The 20,597-nt window shown below is 39.0% G+C and overlaps 2 protein-coding genes across 2 annotated transcripts; one reads left to right on the top strand and one right to left on the bottom strand.

The window, feature by feature from the left end:
• The first annotated feature begins 264 nt into the window (after positions 1-264).
• Positions 265-7,652, top strand: LOC134680289 (mediator of RNA polymerase II transcription subunit 27). Its single transcript, XM_063539395.1, has 2 exons — positions 265-1,918; positions 7,561-7,652. Exon 1 carries the CDS (start codon positions 331-333, stop codon positions 1,231-1,233), a length of 903 nt encoding a protein of 300 aa, XP_063395465.1. The 5' UTR covers positions 265-330; the 3' UTR covers positions 1,234-1,918; positions 7,561-7,652.
• A 1,100-nt stretch (positions 7,653-8,752) lies between these two features.
• Positions 8,753-17,898, bottom strand: LOC134680281 (RCC1-like G exchanging factor-like protein). The gene is made up of 8 exons (XM_063539383.1): positions 17,798-17,898; positions 12,367-12,721; positions 11,776-11,954; positions 11,199-11,390; positions 10,575-10,777; positions 9,934-10,106; positions 9,428-9,592; positions 8,753-9,116 (listed from the first exon to the last, which is right to left on the bottom strand). The coding sequence occupies exons 2-8, from the start codon at positions 12,476-12,478 to the stop codon at positions 8,779-8,781; spliced, it is 1,362 nt and encodes a 453-aa protein (XP_063395453.1). The 5' UTR covers positions 12,479-12,721; positions 17,798-17,898; the 3' UTR covers positions 8,753-8,778.
• Positions 17,899-20,597: the final 2,699 nt, after the last annotated feature.

The raw sequence follows: 20,597 nt of genomic DNA, 5'->3' as shown, positions 1-20,597 counted from the left end.
AGAAAAAGGCGCGAAATTCAAATTTTCTATGGGACGATATCCCTTCGCGCCTACATTTTTCAAATTTGCCGCCTTTTTCTACTGACAAGATCTGCTTGACCAAGTATATCTACTACTCTTTACAACGAACTGTCGAACTGTCTGTTGTGTGTAAACCAATTCTAATTCTTACGAGCTTTTAAACTTATAGCTCAAATATTATTTCTGACATTGCTGTCGACGTCAAATTAGCGATGACAGATACTGACAGTGACAGTAGTGAACTGAACGGCGAATGTTCATGGACGGTGTTTGCTTGCGAAATTATTAAGATTGTGTTTATACAACAAAATGAATCAAACTCTAAATGTGGACCAGCTGAATTCGGCTCTTAATTCGCTTCGGACGTTACGATCAAGCGTTAGCCATGTTTTCGAAACGCTATCAAATGGCTTACGTGCGGACCACGGCGAAGATGGTAAAGATAAATTCCTTTTGGAGCTGCAAGAACTTCTAAACAATGTAAATATTAACCTGAGGGATTTAGATCAGACTGTAAACAGTCTCCCGGTGCCTACAACGCTCACATTAAATTTGGGGAACACGACATACCTCAGCCAAGAAACTACGCAAGAGCGTCAAGCGTACTACACGCAGTTAGTCAACAGCTACAAATGGACTGACAAAGTGCACGAGTACAGTTCCTTCGCCCACACATTGTTAAGCCAGAACTCTCTGAAACGTTCGTACATAAACTCCGGCAACACTAAGAGACGCGGCAAACTACAAAGCAACCACAATGTAGCGCCAGTCCAGGTCGATCAAGTCATTAATAACATCGATAGATCCTACAATGACATGAAAATAACTATCTCCCGCCCATTTGCGAGCAACGCTGTTGTTCAAATCAATTTGAGTCATGTTTTAAAAGCTGTTGTTGCCTTTAAAGGACTGCTTATGGAATGGGTGATGGTGAAAGGGTATGGTGAAACTCTAGATCTGTGGACGGAATCTCGACACCATGTCTTTAGGAAGGTAACAGAGAACGCTCATGCAGCTATGCTTCATTTTTACTCTCCAACGCTACCGGACTTAGCAGTACGCTCATTCATGACATGGTTGCATAGTTACGTGAACCTGTTTAGTGAGCCTTGTAAGAGATGCTCGTGCCACCTGCACCACACGTCGCTGCTGCCACCGGCGTGGCGCGACTTCCGCACGCTGGAACCGTTCCACGATGAATGCAAACAATAGTCTTTATGGTATTGAACGAGAGAGTTGGGAAAAGACTTGTGTTATGTGAACTCTCGTTCAATATAAGAATATCTAAAGTGTAATGAGGGGACTGTGTAACTACCAGCTGGATTGTGATTATACTGTTCCAGTTCATAACACTGAACTTTGAAGTTTGAACAGTGAATGAACCAATTTATTAATTGATGTGTCAATGGACATTGTCTTTAACACATCTTTATATTGTTGTTATAAGTAAATAGTATGTAATTTCATAATATTTGCTAAGTAACAGTTAATAAGAAAGTGACATTTGGAATTATCTGTAAAATTATACAAATTTTAATGCATAGTATTAATTTGAAAATTTGAATTAATTAGAGATAATTAAGAATATCATAAGATCAATGTGGCCAAATCCGTCTGAGGAATTGTGTACACAAGACTACTTTTCTTATTTTTTTCAACAGCAGGCAATAGTGCACACTGAACACCTACTTTTGACTGCTGATATTAAAAGCAATTGCTTTGTCAATGAAGATAACTATCATGTATTATTATTTTGAAAAACACTCATGTATGATTTTTTTTTTTTGCCACATTGTCTAGGAATATTATGAAATGTATATTTTACAAATTATTCTGAATAATCTCTGATTAAAGATTAAGAAGAATTATCAAATACATGTTATTGATAAAATAAGTAGTAACTAGTAAAAGTAAGTAGTAAAATATTAAATTATCGACACAATCGTGTCAATGACCATTATGCCCATTCTTTGACACACTACCAACTCACGAGTCTTGCAAACCGCCGCAAGCTGTTCGATATATCCTTCCTCTACAAAATTGTCAATAACGAAGTTGATTGCCCTTTATTACTCTCAAAATTAAACTTCATCACTAAAGCCAGACTTCCCGCTCGCCCCAACCGTAACCTTCATATGTTCGTACCACCCATCCGTCGAAAGAACTACACTAGAAATAGTTTTATTCCCCGTATTATGTATCTTTACAACAAAGAATTCAACGAAATAGAGCTTTTCAATACCACTCTTAGAGGGTTGAAAAACAAGATTAATAATAAATTAAATAGTTACGATTAATACAATCAAAAGTGAGTAATAATAATGTATAACATAAGTACCAGCAACACGCTAGATATTAAGTAGGTAGTAAACAATTGTACTTCTTCTTATAGTTTAAGTTAAATAATTCAGGTCCGTTGCAACAACAATATTAAGGTGGTTCGCCTAGGTTACTCAAAACTTAACTCTCGCTAGATGGCACCACTTTTGCAAAATTTCAGATTTTATTTTTTTGTGAAATGGTCTTGGTATTTGTATACTTAAAAGTATGTTTCGCGCACTCTTTAAGTAAATATTGAACTATTAAAATAAACATTGAATACTTCATTGTGCAAAAACCACCTTTTTAATTCGACGGAGTGTTGCTGTCACGCTTTTTCCTACTATTACTCACACATGCAAACAGTGTTTCCGTGATCCTTGTAGTAGACAATTTCACACAACGTAAGTATGTTGCAATAGCGTAACGGTATGTTCGTGGAAATACGTGCAAGAGGATTGGGGTTCAAGACTGGTGCGAGTAGGTAATTTCTTTTTGTTTCTCCTTTGTGTTATCTTACCTTTAAACGAGCAATTATTAGATATATAATTATTTATTTATATATTTGGATGGTATCAGAAACGGCTCTAACGATTTCGATGAAATTTGCTATAAGGGGTTTGATCTCTTAGCTAGGTCTTTGAGAAAACGCGCATTTTTGAGTTTTTATGTTTTGTAAGCTTTGGTCGGTCTCCCAGATATTCAATCTCCGCTTGGCAACTAATCCCAGAATTGGCATGCGCACTAGTTTTTACGAAATCGACTGCCCTGACCTTCCAACCCAGAGAGTAAACTTATTTGGATTAGTCCGGTTTCCTCACATTGTTTTCTTTCACCGAAAAATAGGTATCGGTGTATAAATAGGTAGGTATCAAATGCTATTTCGTACAAAAGTTCGAAAAATCATTGGTACAAGCCGGGGTTAGAACCCGCGACCTCCGAATTGCTTTCCGCTAGGCCAGCAGCGCTTCCCCCACATACTCAGTGTTATCAGGTTTTTTAAAAATCAAAAACCGGGCAAGTGCGAGTCGGACTCGCGCACGAAGGGTTCCGTACCATAATGCAAAAAAAACAACAAAAAAAAGCAAAAAGAAAACGGTCACCCATCCAAGTACTGACCCCTCCCGACGTTGCTTAACTTTGGTCAAAAATCACGTTTGTTGTATGGGAGCCCCATTTAGATATTTATTTTATTCTGTTTTTAGTATTTGTTGTTATAGCGGCAACAGAAATACATCATCTGTGAAAATTTCAACTGTCTAAGCACGGTTCGTGAGATACAGCCTGGTGACAGACGGACGGACGGACGGACGGACGGACAGCGAAGTCTTAGTAATAGGGTCCCGTTTTACACTTTGGGTACGGAACCCTAAAAACGATTACTTATGAAAGCAGAAGAATATAAATGATCGTATTAGATTTATAATTGTTACATATTTGCCGTAACTTATTTTTAAAATGTGTTTTTCAATTAAAATACACGTCAAGATTGTTTACCTTATTTCTAATGCTAAAAAAAACAAACTATAGTAATAATTGTGTTTTACATTCATAGACAAAATCCATTATTTTTAACCACAGGAAATTTTATACACTTCTTTTTAGGGTTCCGTACCCAAAGGGTAAAACGGGACCCTATTACTAAGACTTCGCTGTCCGTCCGTCCGTCCGTCCGTCTGTCACCAGGCTGTATCTCACGAACCGTAATAGCTAGACAATTGAAATTTTCACAGATGATGTATTTCTGTTGCCGCTATAACAATTAACAAATACTAAAAACAGAATAAAATAAAGATTTGAATGGGGCTCCCATACAACAAACGTGATTTTTGACCAAAGTTAAGCAACGTCGGGAGTGGTCAGTACTTGGATGGGTGACCGTTTTTTTTTGCTTTTTGTTGTTTTTTTTTTTGCATTATGGCACGGAACCCTTCGTGCGCGAGTCCGACTCGCACTTGCCCGGTTTTTATTGCAGTGAGGAAGTCCTGATTGTAAAAATCAGAGAGATTAGGAAGAGTATAATTTCTAATTATCTTTGTAAAAATAAAAGAATACGTGTAGCCCATACTTAAGGTGGTTCGCCTAGGTTACTCAAAACTTAACTCTCGCTAGATGGCACTACTTTTGCTAATTTTCAGATTTTATTTTTTTGTGAAATGGTCTTGGTATTTGTATACTTAAAAGTATGTTTCGCGCACTCGTTAAGTAAATATTGAACTATTAAAATAAACATTGAATACTTCATTGTGCAAAAACCACCTTTTTAATTCGACGGAGTGTTGCTGTCACGCTTTTTCCTACTATTACTCACACATGCAAACAGTGTTTCCGTGATCCTTGTAGTAGACAATTTCACACAACGTAAGTATGTTGCAATAGCGTAACGGTATGTTCGTGGAAATACGTGCAAGAGGATTGGGGTTCAAGACTGGTGCGAGTAGGTAATTTCTTTTTGTTTCTCCTTTGTGTTATCTTACCTTAAAACGAGCAATTATTAGATATATAATTATTTATTTATATATTTGGATGGTATCAGAAACGGCTCTAACGATTTCGATGAAATTTGCTATAAGGGGTATGATCTCTTAGGTCTATGAGAAAACGCGCATTTTTGAGTTTTTATGTTTTGTAAGCTTTGGTCGGTCTCCCAGATATTCAATCTTCTTCCTCACGTGGGGTCCGCTTGGCAACTAATCCCAGAATTGGCATGCGCACTAGTTTTTACGAAAGCGACTGTCCTGACCTTCCAACCCAGAGAGTAAACTTATTTGGATTAGTCCGGTTTCCTCACATTGTTTTCTTTCACTGAAAAATAGGTATCGGTGTATAAATAGGTAGGAATCAAATGCTATTTCGTACAAAAGTTCGAAAAATCATTGGTACGAGCCGGGGTTAGAACCCGCGACCTCCGAATTGCTTTCCGCTAGGCCAGCAGCGCTTCCCCCACATACTCAGTGTTATCAGGTTTTTAAAAAATCAAAAACGATTACTTATGAAAGCAGAAGAATATAAATGATCGTATTAGATTTATAATTGTTACATATTTGCCGTAACTTATTTTTAAAATGTGTTTTTCAATTAAAAGACACGTCAAGATTGTTTACCTTATTTCTAATGCTAAAAAAAACAAACTATAGTCACAAAACAGGTAGGTACAGAAATCAATCTACATACAAAGTGCGCTCGAGCAACGCACACATAGACACTGCTCACGGACACGATATCTCGGACCGGTTGGGACCACTGCGAGCGCGAGTACCATCCGCTTGAGACACGCGTCTATGAACTTTTTTGTGCAATAATGGAGAAACAAAAAAAAAGTTATTATAATTGTTCAGTAGATGGTTGTTTAAATTCAACATTAAACGGTGAATTATCGTTTTATAAACTACCAGTTTAATAATGACATTAAAATTAAAATATTTTAGTGATTGTTAATTTATATTTCCATTCTTCCCGTTCCATCCTCAACAATAAATCAAACAACTAGATATGAGCTGATACGAGTGCCACTACCACGATAGTTTTTTGTGCATAAACTATAGTTAACAACCCTAGAGCGACCGCCGAGCGTAGGTATGAAAAGTGAAGTACATACATGTGATTGACTTCTGTACTTATCTGTTTTGTGCAATAGTAATAATTGTGTTTTTCATTCATAGACAACATCCATTATTTTTAACCACAGGAAATTTTATACACTTATTTTTAGGGTTCCGTACCCAAAGGGTAAAACGGGACCCTATTACTAAGACTTCGCTGTCCGTCCGTCCGTCCGTCCGTCCGTCTGTCACCAGGCTGTATCTCACGAACCGTGATAGCTAGACAGTTGAAATTTTCACAGATGATGTATTTCTGTTGCCGCTATAACAACAAATACTAAAAACAGAATAAAATAAAGATTTAAATGGGGCTTGTATGGGAGCACTTGCCCGGTTTTTATTGCAGTGAGGATGTCCTGATTGTAAAAATCAGAGAGATTAGGAAGAGTATAATTTCTAATTATCTTTGTAAAAATAAAAGAATACGTGTAGTCCATACTTAATAATCGATTTATGATAATAAGAAAAATTAAATAAAAATAAAAAAAACAATACGAAATTTAGGTGTAACAAAAATACAAAAAGTTATGTTCCAGCATACAATGACTGGGGATCGAACCGGGAATCTTTCGTTTGCTAGCAAAAAAGCGACTGTTTGCATAACACGCCATTATAGTTCTTAGCTAAGCTGACGAACTTCTCGCTTAGGTCAATTAACTACCTGTCAAATATCAGTGTCAACAAAATTGCACTAAACATGACGGCACTCCAAATTCGAGCCGTGGTCAGCCCGGCAACGTCGGAAATGGTATGGCAACGTCGCAAATGTATCTGTACACGACATTTGTGACACACACATACGTAAAATTGATGAAAAGTTAACTATGATTTTTGAATGATTTCTGTATGAAACATTGTTTTCCTGTTAATTTCGCGCAAACGAATATTCGAAAGAAGATAAATGCGGAAATATTTGTGTACTAATAGTGTGTAGTTACTTAATGAGCTTTGATTGAATTTTGTATGAAAAGCGAACCACCTTAATAATCTATTTATGATAATAAGAAAAATTAAATAAAAATAAAAAAACAATACCAAATTTAGGTGTAACAAAAATACAAAAAGTTATGTTCCAGCATACAATGACTGGGGATCGAACCGGGAATCTTCCGTTTGCAAGCAAAAAAGCGACTGTTTGCATAACACGCCATGATAGTTCTTAGCTAAGCTGACGAACTTCTCGCTTAGGTCAATTAACTACCTGTCAAATATCAGTGTCAACAAAATTGCACTAAACATGACGGCACTCCAAATTCGAGCCGTGGTCAGCCCGGCAACGTCGGAAATGGTATGGCAACGTCGCAAATGTATCTGTACACGACATTTGTGACACATACATACGTAAAATTGATGAAAAGTTAACTATGATTTTTGCATGATTTCTGTATGAAACATTGTTTTCCTGTTAATTTCGCGCAAACGAATATTCGAAAGAAGATAAATGCGGAAATATTTGTGTACTAATAGTGTGTAGTTACTTAATGAGCTTTGATTGAATTTTGTATGAAAAGCGAACCACCTATAATCTACAACGTTTTCGGCACTGTATTGTCAATCTTATATGTAATAGTTTTCAATGTATCTTTTTTGTAATGACTGTTTGTGCCAAAATAAAGAGAAAAAAAAAAAAACTTTTGCTCTTGTACATATATGTGTTTTCATCATTGAACTATGGGGCTATTCATAAATTACGTCATTTCAAATTAGGGGGGGGGGGGGTCTGGACATCGGATGACGGTAGGATGATGTAGGAGGAAACGGGGTCATTCGAAGCATGATTTTTGGATGATTTTAGGGGGGAGGGGGTCAAAAATCATCAAAAATCGATGACGTAATTTATGGACAGCCCCTATGTATAGAACCATAGGGAACCAGTATTTCGCAGCATGAGTTGTTAATAACTTAAACTTTGATGGTATAGCACATTTTCACTGCCTATATGTGGCATTCAATAGAGAAGGGTCTTTGTCCTAGGGTCTATTCATAAATTACGTCATTTCAAATTAGGGGCGGGGGGACGTAGGACGAAACGGTGTCATTCAAAGCATGATTTTTGGATGTTTTAGGCGGGGGGTGGGGGGGGGGTCAAAAATCGATGACGTAATTTATGGACAACTCCCTAGTTGTCCTTATGCTTTAAGGGCAATAAAAACCTTTCTATCAGAATTTCTGTTGGAATCAGATAAAGGACCTCATTGCATTTGAAGCATTCTTCTGTGTTAGAAAGGAAAGCCACATGTTACTTTTTATCTGTAATAACTAATAATATTGGGACTTCACATTTATAGCATGCTACCAGAGTGTAATAATTATGATAAAAGATTCATGAATTAAAAACTTGAAGGAAATTAACTTTTTATTTAACATAAACATCAGGCCCCTGTTTCACCAACATGACAGGTGCGACGAATTGTAAAATCACTGTTGCTGACGTCATAGGCATCCATGAACTACGGTTACCGCTTACCATCGGGCGGGCCGTATTCCTGTTTGCCACCATCATTGTATTATTAAAAAAAACTTTATGATATCGGAAAAAAACAGATATTTCTCTTGCTAAGTTTATGACAATTGTGACGTCAGCAATAGTGATTTTACAATTCGTCGCACCTGTCACCGATGTGAAATTGGGGCCAGGTCTCTCAGCTCCAGTGTTGGCCGAAAGTTAATGCGAATTGAAAATGTTGGCCATTAACCATTATAAATTGAACCTTAAACCGTAACGGACGATTACAGTTTACGATTCAATTTATAATGGTTAATGGCCAGCATTTTCAATTTGCATTAACTTTCGGCCAACACTGCTCAGCTCAGCATACTACCCAAACATTCTACTCTACACAAACGGTTTACTCAAGGCTATAGTGTGGTCCACGCTGCAGGCTACTTTTAGGACATGTGCGCCAACCGCCACTTTCATAGGAAAATGCTGGTCTTTACAATGACCTAAGCCTAAACAACCATGCCGGTTCCTTCCCCACATATAAAGGTCCCCATTATTGGTAATAGCTGCTAGGTGTCCGATGCCACAGACCACTTGCTGGACCACGCATTCGGGGTTGAATTCATTGCGACCGAAGAAAGCTGGCGGTATTAGCTTGGGTTTGGTGCTGTTGGATACGTTGGGGCCGAGACCTAGTAGTCCGTAGCCCCATACGAAGACGTCGCCTTGTTCTGAAACAGTAGTATTTTTTTCTTTTTTTTATATTAAGAGCCCATCAACATGCACACTAGCGCCACAGCTAAGTAATCGTAATTATTTAAATTTAACGAAAGATATTGCAAAAAGGGGGCCGCTACGTACTATATTGAATGAATGCAGCTGCTATGGCATCAAGTCCTTTTTTACTTCTTTGTGGTCGTATCCGACATCTGATATCGGATGGGACGGAACCCTCTTACGGACAAATGGAAAATAAGGATGAAGGACTTTTCCTAACAGTGATACAAAGATTATAAACATGCGTAAAAACTGGGATATCTACCATTAGCAATAAGACAGAAGGAGCCTCCACTAGCTATATCGATGATTTTGCCCAGTCCTCGAGTGAAACTGTACAATGCATACGACATGTTGACTTGTTGGTGCTGTGTCGCCATTGGGACTTGTCCGTACTCAGAGTTGCCCCAACCGAAAAGTTCTCCTTTATCTGAAAGACAAATTTATGACTAGACTTAGTAACAAACTTGACAAAATCATGACTTGAAAATAAAATCATATCCATTAAATTTGAATACCCGAAAACCTCGAAAACGATTCCCTACTGAAATTGTACTGTATTTATTTAATCGTATGGCATGGTATGATAGGGCATTCCGCGAACCACTTTGTTAGTTCGTCTATTTACCTCAATATTCACGTCTACGCCTCGGCTAGTCTGTGGCCATGAGTAAGCCCATTCATAATTTAAAAAAAAAATATCAGAAGATTGAGAAGCATATAACAAAGTTACTATGTTCATGGCAGGTAAGCACCCTGATCCCAACTTACCGCTAAGCGCCAACACGCAGTCCCCAGTCGAAGCCACCTTCACGATCCTCTCGCTAGTGATGTCGCCCTTCACCGGGGCAGGCGTACTAGCGTTGTCATACGTCCCGAGACCCGTCTGACCGTCCGCGCCCCACCCGCACGCCCACACGCGACCCGATTCTGTTATGAACAGACTGAAATATTTTCAAACTGAAGTATTGTGTTGCAGTCAAAACAAAAAAAGGAGGTATACTTTGTTTGTAATAAAGGCGCGAAATTAAAAATCTGTATGGGAGATCGATATGATGAACAGACTGAAATATTTTCAAACTGAAGTATTGTGTTGCAGTCAAAACAAAAAAAGGAGGTATACTTTGTTTGTAAAAAAAGGCGCGAAATTAAAAATCTGTATGGGAGATCGATATGGGATTGTATTGTCAAGTTGAATTTCCGATTTTGGCCACTGTAAGGGCAGCACCTACTTATTGGTGTCAAGAAGAGAGGCCCTCCAATGCTTATAAGTAGACTTATGTTAATATTTTATGCTAATCTAATTTATGTGGATAAATCAGGTTTGAGATACAGAACTGACCAATAACGATTAGAAAATATTGACTTCAAGAGATGTGTAGCATAGAATGAAGCATGTAAATAAAACTTACGTGTGATCTTGCCCACAGCACACATTCGTGATTCTCTCCTTGCCGAGACTGTGTATGTTGTATGTGACCATGCTTCCTTTATATTCCTCGTAACTGTTTATTTTACGGCCGCACTGGCCGTACGCGTTGTTGCCTAATGTGTACGCTCCTTCTGTATCTGTGAGTATTACTGTATGGGCTCTACCGGCTGCTAGGCCAATTATCTGTAATTACAGTTACAAAAAAAATTAAAGATGAGAACATACTCATATAGTGACAAGTTATCAAGCCTGTAATATTATCAATAACTGATAGTGTTAGATTTTGGGGAGACATGCCCTAAATTAAAGTTATATTAAATTTTATACAGATCTTAAATAGCATTTCTAACTCTAATATGTTGTCAAAATTAGAACATCATAGTGATTTGTTCCTTTTAAAACAGTTATTTTTTGTTTATAGGCAATTAATTATGGTTTTATAATCCTTACCTACTAAAGCAAAGATTCCTTTTGGCAACAAGGACTACAACATATTATCAGTAGACCAAGCTTGGAAATTTTCTTGAAGTCTACATAGCTTCTAGCTTATCCAAATCTATCTAGCTTATCCTTATTAATATTATTAAACAAAAGCTTTACTTACTTTAGTTTCTAAAGATTTATAAGGTACATAAATGGGTGCGGGGCTCAACAACAACTCTAGCGGATGTCCCATGCGCGGCGCATGATAACCGATCTGTGAATCTGTGTTGATGCCCATACCAAACACTTTGTGCTGCTCACTGGTCTTCACCGAAGATACCGTGAACCCGTAGCCACATGCTATATCTGTTACCTGTAACATTAGTTAATATCAATTATATCATGGAGGAACTTTTGTGAAAACAAGTGTATGGATGATATTTGAATTAATTTCAATATTTATTTAAGTTTTAATGTTAACTTTCATAAATTGACATACTAATTTATGGATATAAGTTAAATGTAATATAATAGAATAGGATTCTTTATTACGAAAACATGGTACATATAGAGTAAACATTTATGGAAACACATGGCGAGTGCTATGCAGAGTGTTAGGGTGAACTGTTTGAAATATCTGACATTTAAAATTAAAGATATAAGAAATATTAAATATATTTAACCTTCACTGATGAAAAGCTTCTAAAGTTGAAGACAACAAACTTGATCTAACACAGTAACAAAATATTGATACATACATCAAATTTTTCTCCAAAAGTAGACCTCATGGGGTACCAGGCCAACGAAAAATTGTTCTTGTAAGCTTTCTTCCCTCGCTTCTTGCCCCGCGGCATGTGAATGCCCAGGGCTCCGGTCTCAGCCAAGCCCCATGCATACACCCGCCGATCTGAACTCTTGCTTACCGAGTATTGAAAAACTGGAAGAAATTGTATGTGCAGTCAGCAGCAGAAGTTGTGAAGCGGGCTAGGTGATCAAAATGATCTTGACGCGATTTTATTGTTAAGAGAATAGGTAAGAGCGTGTCAAGGTAATTTTGAACACCTCGCCCGCTTAGCAACTTCTGCTGCTGACTGTATGTATATACACTTTATTATACAAAATAACCGGTTAAAGGAACAACCCTGTCTTGATTAAATCCGAGAAAAAGTACAGTGCCCCTAGACTTCGTCTTGGCGAGCACGGTTTTCCAGTTAGATATTAGGTAATTATTTGAATAGCATGAACAACAAAGATAATAGAGCATAATGGATAGAGAACAATTTAGCAACAGCTAGAATATCACAGCATTAATTCACTTAACAAAACAAATATAGTTTTTATAAACGTACTTGGTAATTCTTCGTCTGTGGAGGTCGGTATTTTCTTTTTAGTAGTGCCGTAAGCCCTACGTGCTAGGGCGCTAAAGTTTCTATTACGCAATAAAAAATTTAAAGCTTGCATTTTAATTTAGAGTTATCCACATCAGCACATCACCGTTTAAATTTATTTGTGCAATTTAAATTGTATCACAGAGTACAATACTAGAGGTTATGTTATGCATTGATTTTTTTTTTTTATGGCTTTCCCCTCTTGTGTGTATTGGCAGGAGGGATTTTGCCAATGACGACGTTTTAAGACGTACCACGCACGTTAAGAATGTTCGGTGAATAATTTTGATTTGGTGATAGGAATTGTGCTGGGAACCTAAAACAAAAACATTTATTGTTATGGACATCACAGACAACACATGACATATGTACAGTTTATTAGAAAAAGAGCGGGAAAGGCGATAGTTTTGACAGTTAGGTAGCATGCCAACATAAGGAGAAAAATAAGAAATGGACAATAGATATAAGATGAAGTATTATAGAAAGAGTAGAGCAAGTAAAGCCGTTAAAGTTTTATATTATTTTCTTGTATGTGTTTAAGAATAATTCCAGTGATGGGAGGATCCATGAGAACCAGAAGTGTTTGAAAATTGATAGGCCGCGGAATATTTTTCGGTAAAATATCATATAAAGAGTGGTTAAGTCTGTTGCAAGAAAAGAAAATGTGTTCCGTCGTTCCTTCGTCAAGACCGCACTCGCATAAAGAGCTATCCCGCACCCTAATTTTTGCAAGGAATACAGGAGTGCAGACGTGACCCAAACGAAGCCGGCAAAGTGTAGACGTGGCCCATTTACATGCAGAGCGAAAACGGAAGAACCATGGTTTATGAGGAATAATTGGCTGTATATTTCCGTAGTGTTTTCCTACATGTCGTCTAGAGGAATCCCATAATTGTTGCCAATCGTCCCTTAAGTCACGGCGAGCTTTAATCATTAAGTCAGATGCGAGAACCATGTTGTGAGTCTCCGATCCATTGAGAGTAGCCTGCTTAGCCCACATGTCGGCATCCTCATTGCCGTTAATCCCACAGTGACCCGGAATCCATATTAATGTTACCTCTAAGCCTATTTCTTCACATCTGTATAGTAATTGTTTAAGTTTCAGGATGAAAGGGGAAATCATTTTCATTTTGAGCTGGTTACCAGATACGGCTTGGAGGCAGCTTTTGGCATCAGAGAAAATGATAACTTTGGGAATTTTGTGAGACTCAACGTATGCAACTGCTTCCATTAAGGCAATTGATTCCCCAGTGAAGACGGAGGACTGTGAAGGACATTTATATGATAAAAGAATACGGTATCTAGGGATCCAGATTGCTGCTCCTACACAGCTATTGGGGTTCAATTTTGATGCATCTGTGTAAATTGGTAAGAAATCTGGCCATTTTTCTAATTCTTTGTTTAATTTAATATTAGCTCCTAGATCATTTTTATTGATATTAAAATCTAAAATTACATTTGGGCGGAAAGTTAAACAATCATATTGAAATTCAAATATTGGATTCTTGTTGGTGCTATAAAGTGAGGAAGGGAGGTTTTCAATTTTTCTGAAGCTGTTAATGAATCTTGGTGTTTGTTTATGAGTCCAATATGCATTTACAGATACCAAAGATGAGAGAGCCTGTAAGCGAGGAATGAGGGGGTGGCTGGATATTGAACATGCCCTCAAAACATATCGGTCTGCAAGGAGTTGTCTGCGGAGACAAAGAGGAGGATCCACACACTCAACCTGCATGCCATTCTTTGGTGAGGATCTCATGGCACCAAGGATTATCCGAAGACATTTGGCTTGGATAGCATCTAACTTTTTGAGAGCTACTTTATTGCATGGTTCTAGAACAAATGTACCATAGTCCATTTGGCTACGAATTAAGGCATTGTAAACAAGTTTTTGGCAGTAGGGATGAGCACCCCACCAGACCCCAGAAAGGGATCGGAGCACATTAATGCCTTTTTCACACTTGTCAATGACATGCTTTAAATGTGGAACGCCAGTCATTTTGGAGTCGAAAATAACACCCAGAAATTTTACACTGCTGCTGTTGGGAATAATCTGGTCTTCATATTGAAGAATAATATTAGGAATGGTATGGCGGCGGGTAAAAGTGACTGTGCAACATTTGGAGGGTGAGAGTGAAAGACCATGCTCATCCAACCAGTCTTTGAGGTACACCAGGGCCTCATTCAGTCTAGAAGATGCTTCATCTAAATTGTGAACTGCGGTATAGACAACCAAGTCATCGGCATATTGCAGGATGTTGCAGAAGGGGAGGACAGATTGCTCAACATCAAATGTATACAGGTTATATAAAAGGGGGCTGAGAACGGAGCCTTGGGGGAGGCCTTGCCATACTGTTAAAGGTGGGTGGAAGGTATACCCACTTCTAATTTTAATGGTTCTTCCCATGAACAGCCTACAGACAATTTGAACAATTCTCGCAGGTATGCTCAGCTGTAGCAGTTTTGCTCTGAGCAGAGGGAGTTGCACATTGTCGTAAGCAGATGAGATATCTAGGAAGCATCCAACAAGTTCTTGCTTCTTGGAGAGGGCCAGTCTAATATCTGAAGTTAAAATGGTTAAGCTGTCCAAGGTACTTCGTCCCTTGCGGAATCCAAATTGGGTATTGGCTAGGATTCCTTTATTCTCAACTAACCATTCCAATCTGCTCTTCACCAAGTGTTCAAAAATCTTTCCTATTGTTGCAGATAATGCGATAGGGCGGTAGGAAGATGCTTGGCGAGGATCTTTGCCTGGCTTCAAGATTGGGATTACTACTTGGGACTTCCAATCCTCAGGGACCTCGCCGGACATGAAGAACAAATTGAGCAGTTTTAGAAGGTGGTCTTTGGAAGGGGGGCTCAATTTTTGGATGAAGCAATATGGAATTCCATCTTCTCCAGGTGAGCTGTTACGGAGACCAGTTAGAACCATGTCAAGTTCTGAGATAGAAAAGGGGTTGTCTAGTGGAACTAGATGTGAAGCGGAAACTGGATTTAGACAGCACTCTTCTGGGACAGATGGAGGGGCCAGTTTGTTTGCAAATTCTTCCAGCCAGGTAGAAGGATCGCAAGATGATGAGGGATCTGACTTAAAAGATCCTCGAAATTTTTTGATATTTCTCCACACCAGTGAAGATGGGGTTCTAGGATTAAGGCTTTCGCAAAATCCTTTCCATCCCTTCTTTTTTGTTTTGTTAAGAAGGCGTTTGGTTTGGGCAGAGATTTTTTTAAAAAGAGTAAAATCTGCAGAGAGACCAGTCTCATTATACCTCCGTTCTGCATCGTCTCTCTCCTTAACTGCCGCAGTGCAGTCCGAATTCCACCAAGGTGGGGATGGTAATTTAGAACTAGAAGATTTTTTCTTAGGTATATGATTATCAGCTGCTTCTAGAATTATGGATTTAAACAAGGAATACTTTTCAAGGGGACTAATTATACTATCTAATATTTTTAATTTATCTTCAACTTGAGCTGAGTAATTGGGCCAATCAGCCTTATCAATCTTATATTTTAAAAGAGGTTCCGGAGATGGAAGAGGAGATACTGAAGATGGCTTAGAAATTATTATAGGAAAGTGATCACTTCCGAAAGATTGATTGAGAACCTGATAGGAGAGCAGGCTAGAAAGGTTAGGAGAGCAAGCAGACAGATCTAAGACCGACTTGGGGTTCTGACCAGGGTATACTCGGTGAGTGGGAGTACCATCATTAATTATTATTACATTGATATCATCGAACAGGTCAATGAGAAATGAGGAGAAAGTATCACTGTGTGAAGAACCCCAAGAGATGTTATGGCAGTTAAAATCGCCTAGAATCAGAAGGGGATGAGGGACAGAAAAAAAGAGAGTAGAGAGATCAGGAATTAAATTTAAATTTGGATGAGGAATGTAAACAGATATAATATTTATTCCCATGACGTTAGCGGCGACAGCGTTAATTTCATGGGAGTGGGGGGGAAGATGAATTTGTGTGAAGGGATATTTCCTATTAATCAGTAATGCACTACCTGCACGACCGTCATTGCGGTCATCTCGGAGGCATGAGAACCCAGAGATCTTAAAACGAGATCCAGGTCTCAGCCATGTCTCCGAAATGGCCGCAACGGTCACAGAGTGCTCGTTGATTATGTTGATCAAATCAGATTTTTTTTGATTTACACTACGACTATTCCACTGTAGGATATTGGCCATAGGGACCTTTGATTGAAGCTAGTTCTTTTCTGATGGCAGCAAGATGATGGGCAACGTTGTTCGGTATACAGTCGCTAATCATGGCGACCCAGTTCTGCATTAGAGCTAACATAAGTGACACACTATTGTCATTAGAGGGCTCGGTATCAAAGGGGGGAAGCGAAAGAGCGTGTCCATTTGGCAGTTGAGACGAGGGAGTAGAAATTATATTTTGATGTGCAACGCGGTCATAACCGGGGGACAGAGGAGTCCTTGGTCGAACGGGTCGGTATATAGTCTGGCGGCGGGATTGAGAAGCAATCGGTACGGCTTGTGAACCAGAGGGAGCCAAATCGGAAGAGAGAGAGTGACGAGGGGCTTCTGGAGCTACAGGGCTGAACATGGTGTTTGTAACATCAGAGTATGTTTTCCGAACGGTGGGAGTACGTGCCGCAGCCTCCTGATAAGAAATATTTTGCTCTGACATTAACAGTTTAATCGCCTTTTGTCTACCAAATTCTGGGCAGTTTTTATCTGTGGCGAGGTGGCGACCTGTGCAGAAAAGGCAGGAAATATGTTCCGGAGCAATGTTGCAGGTGTCACCGGGGTGTTTTTTGGCACATTTGTAGCACCGCGCGTCTGATCTGCATTGTGTTTGAATGTGACCAAATCGCAGGCATTTCCGGCATTGAATAGTTGGCAGCACATATACTTCCACATTTAGTGATGTGTAGAATGCATAAATCTTAGATGGCAAATTTTGTCCTTCGACTGTGACAACCACAGATTGGGTCGGGACCCATGATGGTGGACTGCCTTCTTTGAGGACCTTGCGCTGAAGGCGGCGAGCTTTTAGAATTTTGCCAGTTCCCTCTTTTAAATCAGTAGCCGAGACAAATTCCTCCATTGACCATTCTACTGGGACTCCTTGAACAAGCCCCATGCGGGACACGTGGTATGACGGGATCGACGCTGTTAAGTTATTGCGAGCTAAACAGGGGTTTTCAGTTAGCTTATTGGCAGCATCTGCCGATTTGCATTCGACCGCAACGCGATTACGACCAAGAGACTTGATGCCATCTTTTTTGATATCCGGAACACTGTCCTTTGCGAAAATTTGACCTATTCTGATGGGTTGGAGAGAGGACCCCGCATTAGGAGATTCAGTTACTCGTGAGATATGCACTATAAATGGGCCACTATCTTTAGTGTCGTACTTACGTGTTTCGTTATCAAGGTCGGGGTGTTTATATAAAGTGGAAATAGATGCATTGCTCATGTCACCCTGTGTTGGTCTTTTTTCATGTGGTTCACGGGACAAGTCGGTTGGTGTCAATTCCAGAGATTTAGCGTTTCTTTTCCTTGTTTGAGTGTCAATATCCATTGCTACAGAATCATTCGTCAAATCCGTGGAATTGCCACCACCGGGGTCCGGCGGCTTCTCCTTCTCATTCCCTGACATCACTGTGTTACTGACTCTCAGGCCAGGAGATTTGTATGTGTTACAGTTTAGAAATAACTAATGTTGTTAATAAACCGTCACCAAGTATACGTAAGGAAGGAAAGTTTTATTTATAAGGATAATAACCTAAAAAACCGTACAGACTCACTCAATGCGCTTCTGTCAATCTTATGCATTGATATCTATATTATCTATGGCACTGACAGTTTGACGTGACAGTGACAGTTGCATTTTGTTTTACGCAGCACACGTCTAAAAGCCTGTGACCACCAAAAGAGTTATTATAGTTGGTCAAACTAATTTGTCAGTCAGTAAGAACCAGGAAAACTATACTCATCCTTTTCTTTTGGGTGCTAGTACTACTAGTACTATTAGTAGACAAAGTTAGTATGATTCTCTGTCTATGATTGAAATTGACAAACTATTGTAAGGACCACCATAACGAAAGTTTGATTTTGTGCCCTAAATACATAGATAGTAGGATTCTCTAGATGTGCTATTATATACGCTTGCTCAATAGGAACGGAATAGAACGATAACTTAAGGTTCCGTCACACAGGCGCGTTTTCCGGGCGGGTCGTGAGCGGTGCGCGCCGCTTTGTATTGACATATAAAACGCTCGAAGAAAATTCCATTTTGGTAAGTAGTTATTCTAAAATAACAGTCAAACCATGCCCTCCCATCTCGAAGGGCTTATAATTATTTTCAAATCGATATCATAGATGGCGCTATATGTCACGATCGACCATTACGAAATATTTATCCTACAGATTAAGTGATATTTAAGTTTCATCTGTGGTGTCATTAATTAAAAACATTATAAATTAAATACAAGCATCAATAAAAACACGAAATCAATGCATTATTTTAGAAAGTTATAAACTACAAGTTGCTACAACTATATTGCGATCGTCTACGACATGAGCAACAGCACGCGACAGTTATGAGGCTAGCCAAATAATATTGAATATTGTCACTAGATGGAGCCACCACGATTCCGGTATGTTTATATCATCAAAACGGGACGAGTGTGTGCGTTCCGTTCCATCCATCTATCCTGCGTTTTGTTTCTCGTTTTAAGACATGATGTGATGTTTGATTTCAAACAATTACATATAAGTTATAAATTACGAAAATGACCACAAAATGTAAAAAAGTGACCGGTGAATACAAATAATAGTAGAAGAGCCGGCCGCAAATTTTCTAACCGACTTGATACCACGATGAAATGCACAATGGTTTCCCATAAAAGTGATGCTAAGTCCGAATTCGATAGTCTGCCACGGCGGAACTTGCCGAAAGTACGAAAAAGAAGGCCACTTCCGGTGCGAAAAAAGGGGGCTGATTTAACCCATCTGATACCGAAATAATAGTTATGGCAGCAGTTAGAAATTTACATGTAGACACATAAAAGCGAAGTCTGCCAGTATTTTTTTTGCCGGAAGTGCTTGGCAGACGCTCTCAAAGGTGGCCAGCGGGACCCCTAATTTAACCCATCTGATACCACCATGAAACCAATTCCAGTCGGTAGGTATGAACCCTCATGTCAGGAATATATAAGTCTGCCAAGGCTTTTCCTGCCGAAACACCTTGGCAGACGAGATTATGTAAGCAAGGTCGGCATCGGTTACCCTACACTAACCCATCTGATACCACCATGAAACCAATTCCAGTCGGTAGGTACGAACCCCCATTTTAGGAATATATAAGTCTGCCAAGGTTTTTCCTGCCGAAACACCTTGGCAGACGAGATTATAAACAAGATGACCATCGGTTACCGTACACTAACCCATCTGATACCGCCATGAAACCAATTCCAGTCGGTAGGTATGAACCCTCATTTCAGGAATATATAAGTCTGCCAAGGCTTTTCCTGCCGTAACACCATGGCAGACGAGATTATGTAAGCAAGGTCGGCATCGGTTACCCTACACTAACCCATCTGATACCACCATGAAACCAATTCCAGTTGGTAGGTATGAACCCCCATTTTAGAAATATATAAGTCTGCCAAGGTTTTTCCTGCCGAAACACCTTGGCAGACGAGATTATAAGCAAGATGACCATCGGTTACCGTACAGTAACCCATCTGATACCACCATGAAACCAATTCTAGTCGGTAGGTATGAACCCTCATTTCAGGAATTTATAAGTCTGCCAAGGCCTTTCCTGCCGAAACACCTTGACAGACGAGATTATGTAAGCAGCATCCACATACGAGGGATCCGTATTTTGGGATTATACAGATTACGGACATTATTAATAGCTGTAGGCTTATTTATTACTTTATGCTTATACATATTTGTATATTATTATGTTATTAATAAAATATATTTATAATTTATTAAACCTAAACTTAATACATTGGGAATTCATTACCTGCTTACGGCAGTAGTAGGGATAAGTGGGTCAGTTCTGGCTCACTGAGCCAGGCCAACAGTCCCTCCCCCTTTTTTCCCTTGTTGAGGCCCTGCAACCTTGCCTTGAACCCAAACTAATGTCATTGTAGCTCGAATCTAACCTAATTTATTTTTATTGCTTTTAGAATATTTCAATTAT

This window comes from Cydia fagiglandana, chromosome 3 (assembly GCF_963556715.1).
Source record: "Cydia fagiglandana chromosome 3, ilCydFagi1.1, whole genome shotgun sequence".
In the NCBI taxonomy this organism is placed as follows: Eukaryota; Metazoa; Arthropoda; class Insecta; order Lepidoptera; family Tortricidae; genus Cydia; species Cydia fagiglandana.
Note: the sequence above shows the minus strand (reverse complement) of the source record. Positions and strands in the feature narration are given on the sequence as shown.

Bases quoted from the DNA above. Each gene is read 5' to 3' on its own strand.
- LOC134680289 (XM_063539395.1), top strand. From the start codon at position 331: ATGAATCAAACTCTAAATGTGGACCAGCTGAATTCGGCTCTTAATTCG.
- LOC134680281 (XM_063539383.1), bottom strand. From the start codon at position 12,478: ATGCAAGCTTTAAATTTTTTATTGCGTAATAGAAACTTTAGCGCCCTA. The intron at 11,955-12,366 runs GTACGTTTATAA...AATTTCTTCCAG, and splicing joins CACAGACGAAGAATTACCAA to TTTTTCAATACTCGGTAAGC. The intron at 10,107-10,574 runs GTAAGTTTTATT...AAAATATTTCAG, and splicing joins TGCTGTGGGCAAGATCACAC to TCTGTTCATAACAGAATCGG.